The 22,553-nt window shown below is 40.5% G+C and overlaps 1 protein-coding gene across 1 annotated transcript in view; it reads left to right on the top strand.

Annotated features, from left to right (window-relative positions):
- LOC140732802 (uncharacterized) overlaps window positions 1–22,117 on the top strand; it is a 237,808-nt gene extending 215,691 nt beyond the window's left edge. Inside the window, exons 6-7 of the mRNA XM_073055435.1 lie at window positions 12,925–13,054; window positions 21,560–22,117. Of these exons, the coding sequence (XP_072911536.1) occupies window positions 12,925–13,054; window positions 21,560–21,983 (554 nt within the window). The 3' untranslated portion in view covers window positions 21,984–22,117. The remainder of the gene's footprint in view (window positions 1–12,924; window positions 13,055–21,559) is intronic.
- The last annotated feature ends 436 nt before the right edge of the window (window positions 22,118–22,553 follow it).

Here is a 22,553-nt window from a genome sequence, read left to right as displayed (position 1 = left end):
TTCAAAGTCCAGTATGAACAAGTTCAAAGTAAATCTATTATTAAAGTACATATACATCTCCATAAACAACCCTGAGATACATTTTCCTGTGGGCATACTCAGTAAGTCCATAGAATTGTAACTATAACCGGATCAATTGAAAATCAACCAGATCAAACTGCAAATATAAATAAATAGCAATAAATAACGAGAACATGAGACAAAGAGTCCTTAAAGTGCGATCATTGGCTGTGGGAAAAATCTCAATGATGGAACAAGTGAGTGCAGTTATCCCCTTTTATTCAAGAGCTTGATGGTTGAGGGGTAGAAATTGTTCTTGAACCTGGTGGTGTGAGTCCTGAGGCTCCTGTACCTTCTACCTGATGGCAGAAGCGAAAAGAAAGCATGACCCTTGGTCTTGAGGTTTTCCAACTTAACATTTGTTGTATCTGGTGATTTTGTGGTCCAAAGTCAAGAAAGTCAAGAAGAATGCATAAACTTGTTGGTTACCACTGTTTATTACAGTAAGTGGTTTAAGAACAAAGAACAAACAAAGAAATAAGACAAAAAAACAAAGAAGTCATGGGCACCTTATATTAAAAGCTAACTCTGACTAGACAAATACCAAGATATTCCAGTGCTAAGTAATCAATACAGGGCACAAGCCCCACACGGGTGGAGCAGCAGCAAAGTTTGAGGGGCAGCAATGGTTTGGGTCGCGCCATGTGAAAAGTGAAATCTTGTCCCGTCAAGCTGGTGGAAAACCTTTAAGCAACAACTCTATCATCAACGAGAAAGCATTGTATTGGAGGCCAGTGTGATGATTACAGATCCACGGCAGCACGGCCAAAAGCAGTTCTGTATCCTCACAAGGGTCTGTAACTTGTTCTGATATTCTCTGGTCACATTGCTCAGTCTCCAGCATTACTCAAGTTTGCTCCCCATGTGTCTCGTGAGTCTCCTACAATCACAGCATCACACTTCAGCTGGCTGCTTCTCATCACACACCCACCCACTCCTTCTTGTCATAGACACTTGCAGCTCACACTACCTCATTCCCGGGTTCACACTGAGCACCAGATCTCCCAACATGATATTACACTCTCCAAGCACCAAATGAGAGTCTAACTTACACACTCACACCATTCTTGCAGGAGGGACTTGCAACAGAGCAAGCCACCAGCTAAGAAGGTGAGTCCAACTGTGTGCCTTTTGCCCTTTAAAATAAAGCTGTAGGCACAGCAGACTTAAGAGGCACTGTGGTACTGACTGGCACAGCTGCAGATGCTTGCAGGGATAGTCAGAGTCATAGAGAGAACCAGGCCCTTTGGCCCACCAACTCCATGCTGACCATCTCTCTTGTTAATCTGCTCTTCATGACGTGCTTTCACTGGCCACATCCCTCAATACTCTTGCTTGATAATTTAACTTTTCAGGTGGTGAAGACTTGGATTCCTCTCTGCCACGTCAGGAGGAGGAGTCAGTCTTGTTGATGCTGCAGATCTCACCTTTGTGAGTGTCTACTCGGAGGCAGACATCACTCAAACACTAGAGGTTAAACCAGTAGACAAGTTTTCAGGAGTTATGGCAGTAGACTTGGATTCAACAGCTTCTTGTCTAAGGGTGTGATTGTTAAACCCACTGCACTGGTCTCAAATGAAGACTTTAAGGAGACAGGCTATAGAGGAAAGTGGGTGCTGGTAAAGAGGAGAAATGCACAAAGCAGGCCAGCAGGTCAAGACTTTGCATACATCATGGAAACCACTCTATTCAACGTGGACCGGGAAAATGCTCTTTACTTTCCAAGCGCACAATCACAAAAATACAGAAGTCTTGGCCTTGTTGAAGAAGGAACTTATAACCTTCCACTGGTTGTCAACTAACCTCCCACCCAGCACTCCACCAATGGCAGCTGGCCAATGCCACGATGGTGCAGTTAGTAACCAGACTCTTAAATCTCACAGTTGGTTGAAGTTGCCCACACTCTCACCTGATGCTCAGGAAAGTGGGGGGAGAAGGCAGGAGAATGGGGTGGGGAGGGATAATAAATCAGCTATGATGGAATGGCGGAGCGGACACAATGCACTGGCTGGCCAAATTCTGCTCCTATGTCGTATAGATTTCAAAACTGTGATCACTGTTGAAATGCTCCATAAGAGCATTGGATAATTTACAAAGCCATAAGGATTGTAGTGTGTTTCTGCATGAGTAATTATCACTGTTCATTATTAGATTCAGTTCAGACTGAGTCAGTGGATGAATTTGGAACTTTTGTTGGTGTTTATATCTTTAGTGAATGCTAAAGCAGGATAATTGGATGTGGGAGGTGGACATCACTGCCCTGAGTTATGACACTGTTTGTGAATTGGAGATGAAGATGAAGGCTTGGATAAAACAATCTTCAATAAGTTGCTGATTGTTTTGAATAAATCATGTGTACCCTGATTGTTATCAATACATTGGAGTTCAGTTAATCAGGGCAGCCACATATTTGGGAGAACTCTTAAGGAACAAAAACTAATCAAAAAATATTGTTGGGATTTGCTTTGTTTGTTTGGAACACTATGCCGCTTAATTTGGACAGGTGACCTGCCCAACAGTTTCTAACTAGCGTCAGTCACCTTTAGACACTACGCTGTGCTTAGCGTGATGAGTTTTTAAGTAGCATCAGTTGAGTGTGCTTGTGTTACGTTATCCATTTGGGCTGACAGATTCTGATTCAAAAAGCTGCGGGAATATGAAGACAAGGAAAGTGTTGAAGATGACCCACCTGAACTTGAGCTAGTGACTACCGAAGGTGCCAGGGAATTTATTGTTGGGTTATGACACCACTTCATGCAGGAAGGCAATGAAGGCAGTCCATTACCTGCACTAGGTGTCTGTGCTGATTTTGTTCATTTACAGTCAATCAAAACAACACAGCAACGTGCATTGGATGAACTCCTCTATCAATAACTATTAGGAAATAATATACAGTTTTATAGTACTGTAGTGGTGGCAGTGTTCTAATTTGTTCTGTATTTTAATTTAAATATATAATTTAATACTCAGTTAAATGGTAGCTTGTCTCTTTTATACCTTTTTAGCTATTTCCATGAAACTTTGGCTAATTGGGGCCGCCGCTTAATCGGGCCAAAATGTGTGAGTCCCGATGTGTCCCAATTAACCAGAATCCACTGTAAAGCAATCCTGGCAATTACCTGTACAGCTGGTCACTGTTTCACTTGACCTTCCAACTACAGTTGCATTAATACCTAAATGACGTTGAAGGTCTACTTCCCTTGAATAAAACAATATCAAAATGACCACAAATCTGAATACTTCCTCTTGGAATAATTAAAAATGCAGAAGTGTTTGTTGAATAGACCAACTGTTTATTAGTAATGTTTAGCTGCTACCTTTTTCCCAGGGTTGAAATATATAATACTAGAGGGCATGCATTTAAGTGAAAGGGAGTAAATTCAAAGGAGATGTGCTGGACAAGTTTTTTGCAGAGTGGTGAATAGCTGGAATGTACAGCCAGGGATAGTAGTGGAGACAAGTATGACAGTTATTTAAAAGGTTCTCAAGTAGGTACATGAATGTGCAGGGAATAGAGGGATTTGGACATTGTATAGGTAGAAAGCATTATTTAAGCAGTTTGTTAATTAGTTTAATTAGTTTGTCACAACATTGTGGGTTGAAGGGCCTCTTTCTGTGCTCTACTCAACACGTACGAAAGCTGGATGAACTCAACGGGTCGGGCAGCATCCGTTGAAATGAGCAGTCAACAGATGCTGCCCGACCTGTTCTGTTCATCCAGCTTTTGTACGTGTTGATTTGACCACAGCATCTGCAGTGTACTTTGTGTTTTCTGTGCTCTACTGTTCTATGTTTTAGTTGATCAGCTCTGCATGTGTGCCTTGATTGTTCCTAGGAGACCTGGCCATTTATCATAGATTGCCTTGCTAAACGGAAGGCAGTACAGGTTGAGTACCCCTTATCTGAAATTCCAGAATTTGAAAACCTCCAAAATCCAAAATATTTTTGTGTGTTGGTATGATGTCAGAAATGGAAAATTCCACAAGGCACTGATGTTCCCAGGCCATATGCAGGTCTCACCACACAATAGACACCTCTGAGAAGTAACCTCACATAAGTAATGAACCAAAGTCAATGAAAAATAGAAAAACAGCACATAAAGCAGAAAAAAGAAGATCTTGATTGTGTATTGAAAGAATGGATTCATCAGCATTGGAGTGAACATATGCTGCTTAACAGTATGCTGATCACGAAACAAGATCTATCACGATAAACTGAAAATTGGAGGTAATTGGGAATATTCAGCAAGCTGGTTGCAGAAATTTAAGAAAAAAATAGCATTAAAGATTTGTGGTGAAAAAGCATCTGCTGATCACGAAGCAGCAGAGAAATTCATCTAGATGATGAGGACACTCAGTCCTTGTTTATTGTCATTTAGAAATGCATGCATGCGTTAAGAAATGATACAATGTTCCTCCAGAGTGATATCACAAGAAAACAGGACAACCAAAGACTCACACTGACAAAACCACATAATTATAACATATAGTTACAGCAGTGCAAAGCAATACTGTAATTTGATAAAAGCAGACCATGGGCACGGTTAAAAAAAGTCTCAAGTCCCGATCTCTCCCTGCCATAAACTTCCAGGCACCGACAAACTGATGCCTTGGAAGCACCCGATAACAGCAGACTCTGAGTCCGTCCGAAAACTTTGAGCCTCCGCCCACCCCTCCGATGCAGCCTCCCGAGTGCCATCCTCTGCCAAGTGCCTTCGACCTCGTCCCGGCCGCCGAAACAAGCAAAGCCGAGGTCTCAGAGGCCTTCTCCTCTGGAGATTCCGGACCGCACGGTAGCAGTGGCAGGGAAACGGGCATTTCAGAAGTTTCTCCAGATGTCCCTCCACACTCTCACATCTGTCTCCATCAAATCAGAATTGTGCACGGATCCCTACTTAACAAGTAACAGATATCATTCTTCAGAGAGGCCGCGCGCGCTGCGTCGCACCGCCATCTCCTCCTCCTCCTCAATCATTATTGAGCTTGCTAAGATTGTCGCTGCTGAAAATCTAACATACTGAATGGCTGTATCAGTACACAGGTGCGACGAACAAGTGTAAGACAAAGACTGCTTACCAGTACCACATACATTCAGAGTTGGAAGTTATGTCCATCCCAAGTATTTCATTATATATTCCAAAATTCAAAAAAATCTGATATCTGAAACACTTGCGGCCCCAAGTATTTCGGATAAGGGGTATCCAACCTGTAACTGAAAGGCTAAAAGATAAAAACTGTTGGAAACACTCAGCAAGTTGGGCCATAGCTGTGGAAAGAAAAATAAAGTTAACATATCAGTTCAAAGATCCTTCAGCAGAATCAGGAAAGACAATACACAAGCTGGCTTTCTTTAATCAGAATCAGGATTATTATGACTGACATATGATGTGAAATGTGTTGTTTTGCAGCAGCAGTACAGTGCAAAAATATTAAAATTGTTATAAACTACATAGCAGATAAATCGTGTAAAATGAAGGAATGATGAGGTAGTTGCAGAGAAGGCAGTGAGAGGGAAGGATGGCTGAAGTCAGGGATGCCATAAGGGTCAGTCAATCAGTGGATAATGGGATCTGATAGAGAATGAGTATAAAAAGTAAATGAGTATTAACGTTTCAAAACACAGGGCTGTGGGACACACCCAGCAGGTCAAGATTTGCTAATGGAGAGAGAAAAACTGCGCCAATATCACAGGTGGATGGTTTACAGCAGAAATAACCAGTTGTGACACCAACAAGGTGAATTGCAGAATTCAGTCTCGAGTCCTTAAGCCTGCAACTGATATCCTGTCCAGATATTGCCATTTTTACTTTCTTCAGCTGAGACGCTGGTTGCTTCAAAGGCAGTCTGATGCATTGCTATTTCTTGGTCACTTAGCTCAAATCTGAATGATGTGTTTACCTGTGCCTAAATGTCAGCTAACATTGGATAATCATTGTACTCTATGGCCTAAAGGTCACACATTAATATGATGGACTGTCACAGGCAGCGCTGTCAATAGTCAAAAAGTAGTTTCGGAAGTAACATGGTAATAGTATCCTTAATGAATGCTGCTTTGCTACTCTAGAAGGTAACATGAGCAAAGTGCTCTCTTCATGGAGAAACATACTGTGACATGCTCTCTCTGATTTGTATCCCAGCAGATGCTCATTCCCCCTGAGACCCCTACCTGTCATGGGCAGTTGAGGCGATGTGTCCGGAGACTGTCAGGAGAAATGAGGGAGGAATGTTAGGCAGATTTTAAAGCTCAAGGACTCTAGTTGCGATCAAGAGCATTGCTTAAGCTGTCAGTCTCCTCCTCCAGGTTCTGCCGTTCAGTTTGATCTCTGTTAATTCCTGTGTTCATAGTGGAGAGGGCCAAGTTTCTAGTGCAGCTTCTCCAGATGAACTGGTGTTCTGTGAAGAGGTTAAACACTATTTCACAAGCACCCTAGCAATCAAGCTGGCAAGTGTGCTTTGGATAATGGCTGCATTACAACACTTGCCTCAGACTTACGCTGAAGCACAATATTGCAAAATATTCCAAGCCATGGATTCAAGGGGCATCATTGCACAGTAAAGTAACCCTGGACATAGAATTATTATGTTCCTCTCCATCCATCCCTCCATTAGATTGACTGGATTGTTATGACTTCTATACATGCTCAAGTTTGTGGTTTTCAATAGGTTCGATAGGTACATTTAATGTCAGAGAAATGTATACAATATACGGTACATCCTGAAATTCTTTTTCTTCACAAACATCCATGAAAATAGAGGACTTCCCCCAAAGAATGAATGACGGTTAAATGTTAGAACAACAAAGTCCCTCCCCGGCTCTCCTCTCTCTTGCGCGTAAGCAACGATATTCCTCTCCCCATCGGCACCCGCCACTGAGCATTCAAGCATGCAGCAAAGCACCAGCAAAGACACAGACCTGCAGTACTCCAAAGACTACTTGTTCACCTGGTATTCAACATACCACAGGCTCTCTCTCTCCCTAATAAAGAGATGTCTCCATTTCACAGCAAGAGGGGAGACAGAACAAACAGCTTGCTGAATTACGATGTTAGAAGTCTGTTGTGTCGCTTTTTTCGAGCTCTGCGCCCAGAGAAAGGTTCAGGTCTCCGGACACACAGCCCATGACAGCTAACCCACTGCACCCGATGTTCCGGGTTCTCCCGCAACGCTTCAGTCAGGCACTGGCCTTGAATCAGCCAGTCTCCAGAGCCACGAAAATCCAGCACCCTGAAGGTGTGCTATGTTTCCAGGTCACGTTCCTGGGGTATCAAAAAGCAGCAGGTTGTGAGACCCTGAGAGCGGGTCCCATTCCCGCAAAGAACCGAAGGCAGAATGTAACTCCAGGTCAGGGTCTTCAAAAGAACTTTGAAAAGAAAAAAGAGATATCAAAGATAAAAAAAATAGAGCTGTCTCCAAAGATGCAAGCAAAGGAGTCGCCGTTTAATGCCATCATCACTTTGCTCCACCCCTCCTCATTTCCTGACTTTACTATGAGTGATAATCCTTCCTCAATCAATATATGAATGGTTCAGCTGCTATATTTTACAGATGTGCAGAAAGTAATATTTATATTCAAATCTAACCAGTCAAACCAATTATAGTTCCTTCTCCCTGAAACAGAAAGCCAATAAAAACAGTGCTATATCATTTCAGTAAGAGGACACAGTTAACCTTCTCTGGTCAGCTCTATCACTCACATTCTCCTGACACATGTGGCTTACTCTTAAGATAATTAACCGGTTCATTGTTTAGCTTCCATACTAAGGCCCATTTTTAAATCAAGCGATTTGGCTATGGGTTCAGTTTAAAAATTAACTTATGGATCATCAAACATTATGGAGTATTTTAAATTTTAAGCCTCATTATAAATAAATGATAAACAATATCAATAAATATTGACTATTCATTCATTTCCATAGATGTTTTCCATCCTGCTGGGTTCCTCCAGCATTTTGTGGAGGGAATACGATAATAATTTTCTTCCCATAATTTTTACACAAAATGAAACCCAGTATTCAGTGTAATTTCCAGCATGTCAGCCAAAGGCCTCTTGTCAGCACTGAACCTGCCTATTAAAGCAGGTTAACATTCCTTTCTGGAAAACGTCTTTGGAGTGGTGGAGGAGTGAACTGCGTCAGAAAGAGCCACTGGTAAGCTTCTCTAGGGGACTTGCTGGAAGAGGTCAGGACAATGAGGGAAGCGTTTCTTTAATCAGTGGGAGGAACACTTAGACACAGTCATGGGGAGATTGCTGTCACTGTTAGTCCCAGAAGCATCATCCTCAGAGATTGCTTCAGCAACCTCATTAAAAACCCTGAACAATCAGTCTTTCCTACCTCCTGATCCCCCACCCATCTTAACAATTCCGCCCCCTTCATCACATCTTTCAGATTTACATCACCACTTCTCCCTCGCACTACAAACTCACATGTCCCTCTCTTGCTTGCTGCCCTCACAATAGCCTTTAGCATCCCTTTCTTGTTTCAGTGGCTATCCCTTACAGAACAATTCAGACATCCTACGCTCCAGATATACGGCCTTCACACTCGGGATCATTTTCCTCCTTTTCCCCTCTCAGAACAACCATACAGCAGACATTCACCATCTCTGTGCCTTTGCAGGAGGAAATGGTGCACAGCACAGGGCAGAGGAGACCGGGCAGGGGAGCAGGAGGTGTTTGGAGAATAGTATCATGATCCTCCCCAAGGTGCAGCAACTTCCCACCCTGAAACAAAGTGGGATATTTCATAGTGGGAGGCTTTGTTGAATGTGGCCTGTCACTCTTAATTGTATCTCTGCATACATCTGTGAGAGACAGATTACCACATTGAGTTACACATTACCACACCAGGTTGACCACATTGTTAATTTTTGATGCATGATATTTTCTGCAAACTGGCTTCCAGTTCTGTGCTAACCTGAAGCTGTGTCCTCCAGCTCCTTCACTCAGAGGAGCAGCGTGTGCAGGAAAAGGTACCATTATGTGCTGCATCATTTCCAAGCACTGATGCCTATTTCTGGGCGTAGATCAAGTTAGAGACAGTTGCCTGCACAAAGTAATGGTAGCAGGTGGACTGTAGGCAGTAGAAGACACCAACGCTGCCAGTGGTGCCACGAATGAAGGAAATAACTGTAGATGATGGAAGGCTTGCTGAAGAATTTCAAACCAACCTCCAAAAGAATGGAGGAGTCTGCTTTCAGCCTGTCTGTTATCATGAAGCTGCATCTCCTTGGCAGTTTCCAGCCTACCTAAAGAATGTGCCTATGTTCTGGATCCTCAGCTGGGTTCTCTCTGCAGCAGGCTAAACTGCTTTGGTGTAAGAATAAGTGGCTGTGCCACACCTGGGAGTGATGGACATCCACCAGGAAGAAACTAAGAGGAGTAATAAATAAAGTTTTCATGGTCTCGTTTATATTCTGCCGTCTGCTCGCCAGCAGATCAGTGGTTGTGATTTACCTTCTCTCAAGATATCAGAATAACAGCTTCACGCCCACCACCTTGTTCCCACTCTCAGGGTATACTTGCACCCTCATTAGCCATCATTAATGGTCAGTTTGCAAAACAGGATGTTTAAAGTTTTGCATTTCTTCCTTTCTGCTGTTGCATTGAGTATGTTGTTTCTACCCCCTCCCCAGTTCTCCCAGGTCTTCTTTGGGCACTGCGTTACTATGAAGAGATATCTTGATGCAATAGCAATGCACTGCAAATCCATTTTCTTCTACTGGAGCTTTCAAGTTCAGTCTGACTTATGGTGCCAATACTTTGAAGCTTTTTATTCAGAATTATTAACAAAAGATGAATGTGACTTTGATGTGTAATAACTTGAATTGATAGTAACAAGTAATTTAGCCACACATAAATATTCCCCTATTTATCACAAGGCTTTTGAAGTTTCATACTTCTGTGGAATTTTAAAATCAAAGTTGCCCCTATTGTGTGAAGGTATTTTCAATCCTGCATGTTAATGAAATTCTGGTGTAATGGTGCATAAGCATCTTTAAAATGCTCTTTAAACACAAAAGTTATTCACTTACTCCACCAAATATGTTGATGGATCACTGCCTCTGTATTATTTCTTTCAATGCTGTAGTGGTCCGCCCATTAAGTGAAAGTGAGTTCCAATGAAAACATTCATTGCCAAGTAATAAACAGTGGCAGGCAATTTACTGTGCATGGATTTATCTCACTTACTGATTATATTTTTAAACAGTATTTTACTTAGAGAATTCTCTGCAACATTGTGGAATGCGAGGTGTGGCAAAGCATACAAAACATCTATACTCAATCAACTGTATGAATACCACTCTCTGCATTAAGATGATTATTAAACCTGAAAGTATGAATAACTCATAAATGTAACCATTAAAATATGCGTTGACATTACAGCCAATGGTAATTAGAAAGCAGTCAGCGGTGTGCATTGATGCCATTGACAGATGGTGAATACTGAGTTCTTCTACAAGTGGTATAGTTATACATGTTTGTTAACATATGTCAGAAGCAAATTTATTGAAAGATTGGATATAGGTTATTTAGAGGGGTGGGAGAAGGTAGTTTTCTGATCCTTTGAATCATATCTCATAAAGTCAGGTTTAAGACCAAACTTACTAGTTGCAATTTTTGTTCCTGTTAATTATTTAATTTGTGGACCAGGGAATTATAATTGACATCCATATCAATATTGACTTGTATTCTAATCTTTGCTGGCGCCAAAGCAGTTTGGCATCCTGATACATTGAGCACCCAAGTTTACTGCCAGACTTCTTGGCAGTATTACCTGATGCTCTGTGCCACTCAAAGATCGTCTCAGGAGCTGGTTCAATAAATCTATTGCATCACTTATCTTCCCAGAATCTCAGGCATCACAACATTACATCTATCTTAATTCCTGCATTCTCTCTTCCTGTTGTGCATCGCAGGGATAATTTGTTTTTGAGCTAAAAGATATGGATTGAGACGGAATGGAACTGAAAACCTCTCAAATGGATGAAGTAGATGAGTGTGTGAAAATGTTAAATGTTGCAAAGGAGAAACCTGAATTTGATTTTTTTTTAAAAAGTATTAGCATCTGATTTCATTCCATACTTCTGATCTTCAATAGTTTGAAGGATAGTTCTGATACTTACACAGTAGTCAATGGCCAGTTACACATATAAACCTGTAATGAATCCATGCATATTGGTAAAGATGGCACTGCAATCCTGCAACTAGTCTCCAGATACCAGTGTCCAACCTGGCACCTGAAAGCAGAAATAATGAAGGTTTATTAATGTATGAACCTGGATCAATTCTCTTCAGGAACTGCTCTAAATTGCTTCCAATATAATGATGAATGTTGGAAATTGTGAAGAATATCACACCATACACTCACCTGATATGTAAAAAGTTTTTAAAACACCAACAAAAGGTGTCGAGTCAGAACAGACCAGAATTAGTTAGGAGTGGGATGTTAGCATGGAGTTGATGGGAAGTGTACCTTTTAACTCTAACAGTTTACCCAACACCCAACTCAGTTTCCTGATCACTCACATCCTTCTTAGCTGAGATCATTTGATTAGGATCTAGTCAGAAAGCTTCTTCCTTCAAAACAATTGACATGAACTCTTCTCCAAAGAAGTTGCCCAATTTAAATTCTGTTAATTAAAATTGAAATTCTGGGGGGAGAAACACCCTATGACATTTTGTTTAAGTTTTGTAATCTCATTGAGTAATTCTATTCATTCTCCTCCTACTCCACTGACCATGCCATCCTACACTATCGCTTCTCTCCAACACCTCTTACAGGTGGATTGGTTTTACAAGATTACGTTCCTCATTCTCTGATCAAGAGCTGAGTATCTCAGGCAATACTTTTTCTCTCTACACCTTCAATTCCAGGACTATCAATGATTTCTCCTTCGTCATCTATTTTTTTAATATGCTCTCTTTTGCTGATGTCCTCCCCTACTTATAATTTGCAATACGTGACTTCACCTGTGATCATGACACGGATCTATCAGCTACAGAACAGGAAGCTACTTGTATAGAAGTTCTTCCTTCCAATCAGAACTCTTATTTCTATGTTCTTTTAAGAGGCTATATCCAGCATAAAGTGATGAAAAATGCTTGAACTCAGCACCTCTAGTTCCAGACTTAATTCGGCATTCTTTGGCTATGTTCTTGCCTAACATACAGTGAGTGGGCCAGCACAAATGAATATTTTAACACCAGTTTCTTTATCATTAACTATTCTAATACCCCTATTATTACTTTGCAACCTCTTCTCAAGCATCAATAATTTGCAATTGGTCTAAAATCTGCCAGATAAATCTTGGTTTCGGTGAAGTCCCAGTTATGATATCCATGGCTCATTGATTCACATTAGTTCCACTTTGCATTCAAATTCAAATTCTAGCTTGCCACCCCATCATTCCAAAATGGAACATTAACTTGGCAATTTTCTGTAGACCTGCAATTCTTCTGAATGTTTCGATCTTACGGCTCCAAGGTCCTGTGTATTTCTCCTTCCTATAAATCTACCTTTGATGAAAGAGGCTGTTATTTTTGTCCTCTTTGCAAATTATGTCCTAATATACCTTCTCTTGCAATTCTTTCACCTACAATAACTTTGTTGAATTAACTGTTCGTCCTTCTTCCTGAACTTTTCTCTTGTGGTTCACTACCCATCTTTTCATCCAGAAATATGTGCTTTGGGATTGTATTACTGTTTCTATATGACGCAAGATATATTGTTAGATGTTTAAGCATTTAGGTAAGATATAAGAAATTTTGGGCTGCAAACTATAGTGGAGCCATTATGTAATTTTGTGTTTTTCATGCACTGTTTTCTGGTCAGAGATCCTACTACTTAGATTTTACTTTCTTCAGAGGGTTCAAAAGAAACTAGAAATTCTTCTTTGGGAGTCAAGTCGCAGATAGTTTTGATGGCTGTTGCTGGAGGAGCTCTCATGGTTGTTATAAGCATAATCTGTGGAATTCTCTTCTTCTGCTTTAAAAGGTGAGTAAACAGTATGCTCAATAAGCAACATAAAAATCTTTCGAATTTGAATATTAAAGTATGTTTATTTTAGCTCATTTACAAATCTATCTCGGGAATTTAAAGTGATTTAATATGGCAAATGCTCTAAAAAATCAATCAATTGCACCAAATTTTATTAAAGCCACCAAATCCACAATTATAACTTGTCAGACAGTGGCCTTAGATTGTAGAGCAAACCATAAGAACGTCCAGGGTGACGAGTGCAGATGAAGGAGAATTGGGCATTGCTTTGTTTTCACCTTCCTAATTGACTGCAAATGCTTAAACAAGTTTTTGCATAATCGTAACATGCCCGATCCGTCACTGTCTTTCAATTACAAAGCCCCAGGCCTTGTGTCCTTGCCCTGTATCACCATCTGCTACTTATATTCAAGCAATCTAATTGACAACACAGGGATTGTAGATACATATAAATAGCAGCAATAAACTTGTATGCATGTTTTCAAGAATGAAAACGGAGCAGATGATTAAAATCATGGGCGAAACTACTTCATTCTGTATTTCTATCTTTTCTTTGGATGCTTATAGAAGCATTTGGCCCATTCAGAGCATTCCCAATCTTCCATTAATTTTGCTTGCAGCCTCTTCACTCCACTTTCTCATCTAGCGTGACACAGTTGTATAGCTGTTAAAGTGATGCTACTATAGAGACAGCGACCTAGAGGCAGTGCTGCTGCCTGTAAGGAGTTTGTACATTCTCCCTGTGACCATGTGGTTTTCCTCCGAGTGATCCAGTCTCCTCCATTCTAAAGAAGTATGTGGTAGGTTAATTGATCACGTGTGTGTGATAGGGCAGTGCAGGCTCATTGGGCTGGAAGGGTCTGGATGTGTACTGTATTTTTAAATGAGACTAAAAAATTAAATAAATCCCTCCACTCACCAGATTCTACTGCTCATCTACATACTGGTGGCAATTTTACAATGGCCAGTGAACTTACCAATCAGCATGTCTGAGATGTGGCAGGAAAGCTGTTCAACCAGAGGAAACTCACTTGGTCACGGAGAGAACACTGACGGCCTCAGAGATTGGGATTGCTGGAGCAGTGGGGTAACAGCTCTATTAGTTGTTCCCCTGTGCATTTTAAATTTGGAAAGCTCCATATTCCATGGACATATTACAATAGATATTGCTTGTTTTTATATACCTGTACCGGCTGGAAAGATCTTAAGTAATAGCATGCATTCACAGGAAAGGTTTAACCCAACTTTATAAGAAAGCAATGTGTTAGTCCTGTTTTACCATGGACTTCACTCCTTATGGTGCTCCCAATTTCTTTATTTAAAAACTGCCTTTGAAAAAATGCATTCCCTTCCCTTCTACTTGCAGCTGAGTGTAAAGCAACAAAGGTTGCTTGGAATGTACCACTTACCCTTCAGGCGGTGTTATGAAGAAAAACATGAGAGAATCATTGATTATTGCAGATCCTTCTGCTGTAATTTCCAAATTAGGGTGGGAAATCAAAGGAACTAGTATGTGTGGCATGAAGATAAATCCCTAACCACATTTCTTCCTCTCCTTGCCAATTCTCTTCATTTCAAAGACTTCATACCTTTATTATGCCGCATTTCATAATTTAGCTCCAGATCTATTACGTGCCAAACCATGTAACATGGATTGTAAGTCTGGTCAGTCTATTTTAAGAGCCCAAATATAAATACTGTACAACTTAATCAATTGCCTTTCTTTCATACAAACCTGATACAAACCTTATAACTGTTTAAAGCAGAATATACTGCATCTAAAACCAATGTATTTAAAGTATTTAAACAATATATTAAAATAATTTAAACGTATCTAAAGCATATATAGGAGAAGTTGCAATTGTTTCCAAGGAAATTGGATTTTGAACCAAGCTGCAGACTGTTTTATAGCAAAAACCCATTTTTTTCCATTCTTTTGGAACTTCCATAAATTTACTATAGCTCGCTGTCATTTCAAGTCAGAAGAGGTACTATAATGTATTTTATAATGCATTATATGGGTCACATACTTTATTCTGTTGATTTCATTTCAAGATCTATCCTGTTCCCAGATTTCGACTCTTAAGTGAGATGTTATTGTGTCTCAAAATGCAAATGACTTTAAATATGCCGTCCTATATTTGAAATTGTGTAAATCTGTATCGATGCTGAACATTCCAAGCAGAAAATCCCTTGAATTGGGCAAATAAATTTTGTGTTATTTTATTTTCTCACTTGATTCTCAAAAGTATGCCTTTTCTTTCCTCCCTAATCTCTCTCCACTAGCCCTTGTTCTTTTGTCCTTAAGCTATATCCCTGTGGGTTATGACAACTCACATACTCATCTAAGTACGTCTTAAAGGCAATGAGAGCTTCTGCCTCCACCACTATTTCAGGCACTGCATTCTAGACAAAAACTAGCTTTTGAATCCAAAACACTTTTTCGACTCCACCCTTATCTTTCTACTGATTACTTAGTCATAAGAGTTGTACAGAATAGAACTGGTCCAACTTAACCAAGATGCCTATATGAGCTTGTCCTATTTTCTTGTCTTTGGCCCATTTCCCTCTAAACATTTCTTATCCAAGTACCTGTCTGAATGCCTTTTAAGCATTGTAAGTTTCTCCTCTGCTACCACTTCCTTTGGCAACATATTCCACATACTCACACATACTCATGTCTAAAAGAGTTGTCCCTCGTGCCCCTTTAAATTTTCCTCTCACTTTAAATCTACGTACTCTGGTTTTAGACTCTCTTATCCTAGGGAAAATAATGTGACAGCCTCCTTTGCCCAAGGGAGAATAAAATAACTTGAACATCACTTTCCATAACTCCACAGTGACATATATATCAGCAGTGAAATGGGCATTTGGAATTTTGACAGCTGTCTGCATCATATTTTTGTTTGTTTTTCACCAACATTGATGTCTGGATGAATTCCTTGTCAATCAGTTTTGTTTCTAGTAACAGTTGTGGGCAGTTACTCTTGAGGTGACATCTCAACCATCACGATTGATATGTAGCATGGGCATCACATTCACTTGACTCATAGCTTATATTTATAGCACTGTAAAAAAAATCACAATAAATGATTTAGGCCACCCAATGCAGCAAAACGGCCATATTGTTTGATAAATAATGTACTGATTATACAAGAGAATAACTAACCTGTAAGAACGAGTCATTGTCATGTCAGAAAATAAAATTAGCAGCACCTGAGCCTATGTGTTTTAACTGTCTTTGACAATTTCTTCAGTGAAATAACCATGCTTTCAAAAGCCTGGTCATTGAATTTCCCTAGAGCTAGCAAGAAGAATGTCAAAAATATAAAGATAAGCCATTCAGTTGATTTTGAACTCTAGCACTACTGGATACTAGGTAAGAATTAGACCAGAAATATATTTAATTTCCTGGAGTATGCTGGTCCAGGCCCAGTATGCACAATTGCACTTACCTTTAGCAGCTATGGAGATGTGTATGAGTGATATGTAGGCCACAGGCTGTTGAACTTTAAACTCCCCCAATGGACAACATGTTCCCAGAAGTCTAATGTCTCTGATAACCAGAAACATTTTAAAATAAGTAAAATACATAAAAATATTTCTTCAAAATAAATATTTTTTAAAAGTACTTCAACTTATGTAAATTAATAAAATATTAACATCTGTTAAGATAGTCACTCCTCTTCACCTTCTCTGATGATCCCATTCACTGTATCTGGCATAAAGCTGAACAGTCGGATCTGAAGTGCATTTGGCCCCTCAGTTAGTTCCTCACAGAACTGCCGTCACCACCTCCAAAATCCCACTCCCCCCATCCTCCAATTCAGCATTAGTTCCATGGATTAACAGGAATGTCAGATACACTAGCACACATGCCGACACTATATGCAGAAGTGAGGTACACCACCACACATAACCTGAAGCTACCGGTAGTTAACACTCAGATCAATATTTTCACGTACAAATGACACTGGAAGAATGGTAACTGATGCTTGACAAATTATTAATTTCATCTTTGAGAATGATGAATTTCTTTAATTGAATGTATTAAGAGACACGGATGTTAACTGTAAATGCATTTAACTCACAACGGGACACAGTCTCATTGAAACAGACTGGAGCAACCAGACACCCTGCCCCGATTCTATCAATTGCACTATTTTTAAGAAAAGCTTTTCAAATTGTACTCATAGTCTTCAGAACAAGGACAATACTAGGCACACAGTATCTTGTATGAGCTTTCCTATCAAAGAATTTTAATTTAGTAAGAGAATAATTGGCTTACATGAACTACAAATTATCTTTTCAATGATTTTAAGTCGTGTTTTCACAGATGGACTGTACACCCTTTTATTGCGATAATGGAAAGGAGAAAAAAATGTTTCATTATATAGCCCGGTTTTGCTGCCTCTTAATTTCTGTGTCATCATGAGAATCAATTTTGTCGAACCTTCAAATGCAACTTAATCAATGCAATTTTATGTGCATTTCAGCTGCAATTTTGCAATTGTGCTAGTGCAGAAGCCATATTCAATTACCTTCAGGGTATTGTTCATTTATGTAATGACAGCTTTCAGATGCACACATTTATTTATATGTGCAGTTCGAATGTGCTCCTTGTGCTATTACAATATTGCAGAGCATGCAGTGGATGAGAAAACATTTATTTTCCAGGATGCTTAAAAAGATGCTCAGTGTTTAACATAAATCTTAGATAATTCTTTCCATGGTAATGTATCATGTACTCCCACATTAATGTGAGCTCCAGTGCTTTGTCATCAGCACCACCACAGATTGGCTGGTAAGTGTGAAAGAAAAATATCAGTGCCACTTCAGAAATACCCATCAAATATTTGCTCTTCATAGTTGATGATAATATCAACTGCAGTATGTACTTTCCTAGCTGTCAATCCAGGAGTTCCAGAACTAAACAAACTTCAAAGAGACTGCTTTAGTATCTGAAAGCTGGAAATTGGTGCTGTATATCTGTTTTCTGTGGTCGTGTTTCATGTATCCCACTCAGAAAATTGTGAAATTGATCAGAAACAGGTTTGCAATAGAGTTAGTTTGGATCGTACCAAGAAAGAAGCATTAAAATGTAATCCGCGCAATTCCCGAGGGAAGCATGCTAAACTCAGCACTGTGATACAATCAGAGAAAATCATCAGAGATTGAAGGCACATTCCCATTAGCAGAAGCAGAGTGGCAATACATGGTGTAGCTGAATTTTCAAAAGGCTTAGTATCCCAAACAGAAGGTTCGTTAAGAAAGGTTAGACGGTAGGGAATTCAGTGAGTAGTGATTGAAATTGATTATCAGTCAGGAAGCAAAGAAAGGGAATGAATGGATCTTCTGTGCATGATCTACGTGAATGAAAGGATCTACCTGACTGTGTGAATGAAAAAATGGCAAATTGAAAATTATGCAGAAAAACATCAGAAAAAAATATCACTTTGGTGCACAATGGATAAAAAAGCAGCTTTTAAAGATTATGAGAGCTTGGGTAGTATTGATGTTCAAAGAGACCTAAATGTATACAAGTTCCTTAAAGACATTATTTGCTGCAAAGGACAGTTAGGGAGAAAATATTATGGCGGTCATCATTTCTGGAGGCTTTGCAAGCAGAATAAATAAAGCAGAAGAAACAATTTGGTGAGATGGCACAAAGAATATTGTCTACATTTTTTGACTTCTAACATTAGAGAAGATGTACTTGCCATTGAAGTGGTTCCAGAGGTGGCAGATTTGCCGTATGAGGAGTGAGTAGGCCTATAGTGCCTATAATCTCTGATGTTTCTGAAGATGAAAGAAGACGCAAAACTCTTAAAGAGCTTGGAAGGGTAGGTGCAGGGAGAAGGATTTACCTGGACGGGGAATCTAGAATACAGAGAAAGCAGTAGACTATTTAGGACTGATATGCAGAGAAAACAACCAACAGATGGTGAACATTAAAATTCTGTATGCCAGAGGGCTGTGCATGCACAGTTAGTATATTTATTCACAACAGAGTTTGATAGATTTCTGGATATTAATGGAATCAAATGGGTTATCAGGGAGTCATACCCTTCTGCTCACTGAGTCCATGATGAAGCACCCATTTATACTAATCCCATTTTACTGACCCCACAATTCCCCCAGGTCCCATTGCTAGCTCTACACCACTACATACTGGAGGCAATACACAATCAAATCATAGGTGTTTGGCATGTGGGAGGAAACCGGAGTACATTGGTAAAACCCAGGCAGACATAGAGAGGACATGAAAACTTCACACAGTTTGCACATGGGAGAAGGCTCTTAGAGTATGATGACCCAGACCTGCCCTTGCAGTGTTGTTATTCTACTCCTATCGGTTCAATGAAGGAGGGAGACGCTACCAGGAAGAGGGTGAAAGCTGTCAGATCTCTGGAAGTCAGAAAAGTGATTGTAGTAAGTAGGATGCATGCTAGGAAAAAGACCCAGAGTAATAGACAAGGGGATGGGTACAAGGGACCTGTTAACACTAAATTCAGAGCTTTATAGGAGATGGAGAACGTTCGTTTCCATGAATGAGAAGCAGCATGGGGGAACAATGCTGAAAAGAACCCATGACTTCTCAATCATGTCAGAGTTTACTGCACACCCTGAATATCATTGTGCTGTCATACAGACACTTGGCCAGGCAGGAACACAAAGGGACAGACACAAATGATTGACCTAGTGAATACTACTCTCTTCTGCACCAACTTTTCATTCAACATCATCGTCATTCTAATGCGTCCACACGTGGTGTTAAGTCTCCAAAGGATGGAAAATTAAAAGGTATCCAATGTCCTTTATCTTCCCATATGGACTAAAATAACAGAAGAGAGGCCATGCTTCCAGGATGGGAGCTGGGGGTATTCTCTTGGTTTCAGTGTTACATCAGATATTTTAGAGCCCTTCCTCTTTGTGATCAGAGGATCCTTCAGGCGTGAGCTACACATGAGCAGAGGCAATGCAAAATATGCCAGGTACAACTGGTAAAAATGTTTCATTGTCATTTTCTACAGCCCCTTTACTACATCTTCATTACCATGTGAAAGGCTGCATCACGTTCAGGATGTTTGACTTTGAGCAGATGAAGGGAAGACAGACATCCCCACATCAGAATACCATGGATCAGTACAGGGGAAGCTGGGGGACACAGGATGGAGATGAGGAGGAGGAGGAGGATGATAACGCTGAGGTGTCAATGACCATGTTTCACAGTGCACTTGACAGCCCACTGAACAATCTCAGGAGAATTATGCAGCAAAATATCAGCTCATTTGTTTTGGCAGACAAAGGGTTAATTTTTGAAAACTGGGACAGATAGTGTAATGTTGATGTCTGAAGAGACCTAGACTGTATACCGGTTACTGAAAGATAATATTTGGGTGTGATGGACAGTGGCAAATAGTATGTTTGCCATCATTACTGGAACAGAAGAAATGAAGGCTTACTATAACTGTATAGTGACTTGGTGAGAGGGCACAAGGTATATGGTCTACTGCCCCAGAAACTGACATTGAGGAATGAGTAAAGAGGATAAACACCAGGCACTAGTGGGCTACAGTCTAGCAGGAGTAATCATGAGAGAGACAGGTGTCTGGAATGCCTTTGAGCACATTTGGGATGCTGGTGTACATGCAGAATGAGATTCTTAGTACACTGTTGGACTTGAAAAGAGGGATGCACCTGAACCATACATTACCCTCCTTCTTCTGTATGAGCAGATGGGAAGGAGGGTGGTCTGCAAGGAACCAAACTGAGGGGATAAATAATCTTCATATCTGGCCTCTCAGCTTTATGCCAGCCATACTTAATAGGGTCACTGAAATTGGCGTGCAGCTTTGCTACAACCCCACAACACAGAGCTGAGATATGGGCAGACACAAATCACATGCCTGGTCCCTGCTTGTCTTCCCTTTTCTCCTTGCTGCCCCCTCTCTGTGTGTTCTGAGCATGAGGAGGGGCATAAATGTTCCTGCCACTGCGGAAGAGCAATGAGCTGACATGTACCTTATGCAAGGTGGATGTATCACAATGTCAATGGGGGATGAAGATTGGAGAGCTGGGGTAAGAGTCTGATGTGATGGATTAACTTTTTGCTTGCATACACCATGAAGATCAAGTCACTGAATGCATCTAAAAAGTTGATCGATCTCTCAGCACAAAATGCTTCAAGGAATATAGAGTGTTGAGACTGAGAATCAGTCACTTTTAAATTGAATGACTGGACAAGTACTCAGGTTTGAATGGCCGACTCGTATCAAATAGAAATATCACCATGTCAAACAATTTCTCTAGCTAAGATGCTATTGCCAGATATATTAACAGAAAGTGGAGGAAACACTCAATAGGTCTGATAGCATCAGTGAAAAGAGAACTAGTGTTAATTTTCAGGTCAAAGATCTTTCGCAGTTAGCACTCAAAGCCTTCAGAGAGGAGGGCAACATGGGTGACTACAGCTCATGTTCTCCCCTCTTTACATTTCAGATCTAAGCAACGGGAGATCAAGAAGAGACCACCTCCCCGTCCCCCATTGCCATCCCAATACAATTCAAGGAAACAACCGAAGAGGCTGTCAAAACCTGGTGCCAAAATCCCCAAGGCACAGCAGCCACATTCTACTCAGCAACGCACCCGCTCACTAGCTCGCCCACCACTGTCCTCACCTAAACAGCCCCGGTGGTCACGACGATCGCTCACTCGCCCCCGTGAGCCACCGCCCCCGACCCCAAGCAAGGTGCCACCTTTGAGCTCGTCTCCGCGTCCACGTGGCTCACCATCGTCACGACTTGACAAGCAAGGGCCGCGGCCAGTGCCGGACAACGAAACTAGTTACGCAGAAGAGCCAACAGCCTCCTATGCCGATTACGCTACAGCTTTTGATAGTACCGAACTTATGAAACACATATAGCGTTAAACCAAGTGATGAATGCGGTAGACTCTGACCAGTTCTTTTCTATGTATAGCTTCATCTTATTTAAATATAATCAAAGAATATTGAATGAATAAAAGTTTTGTTGGAAAATATCGTTGTACCACTTAGTTGATTACTCTTATAAAGGCATAATGACAATGTTTAAGTTAAATTTGGTGTTCTCTCTATTGCTATCATTTCATAAGCTACAATAATACACATATAATTCACTGGCCAAGTTGTTACCTCATTTGGGCAATTCATCCAATCCAAGCAAAATCCTATTTCTGTGTTTGACGTTTGACTGTCACTTGGAAGGTAACAACCTACCTAAACTTTCTAACCCATTTGCAGTATGTATATTAAGTGCCAATTCTGACCAGAAAGAACAAAGTCAATTCTCCAAATGGAAGCCCATGGTGAGTAGGATGCCTAAGGGATTAGTGTTGAGAACTCTGTTGTTATTTATGTAAATAATGTCGATATTACCAAGCAGGATAGAACCAGACTACAGCGCACAGTGAGGACTGCCGAGTGCATTATTGGAGCCTCCCTGCCCTCTATTGT

This window comes from Hemitrygon akajei, chromosome 9, assembly GCF_048418815.1.
Source record: "Hemitrygon akajei chromosome 9, sHemAka1.3, whole genome shotgun sequence".
Taxonomy (NCBI): Eukaryota; Metazoa; Chordata; class Chondrichthyes; order Myliobatiformes; family Dasyatidae; genus Hemitrygon; species Hemitrygon akajei.
The sequence above is the reverse complement of the archived record's forward strand: the minus strand, read 5'-3'. Positions and strand labels throughout refer to the sequence as shown.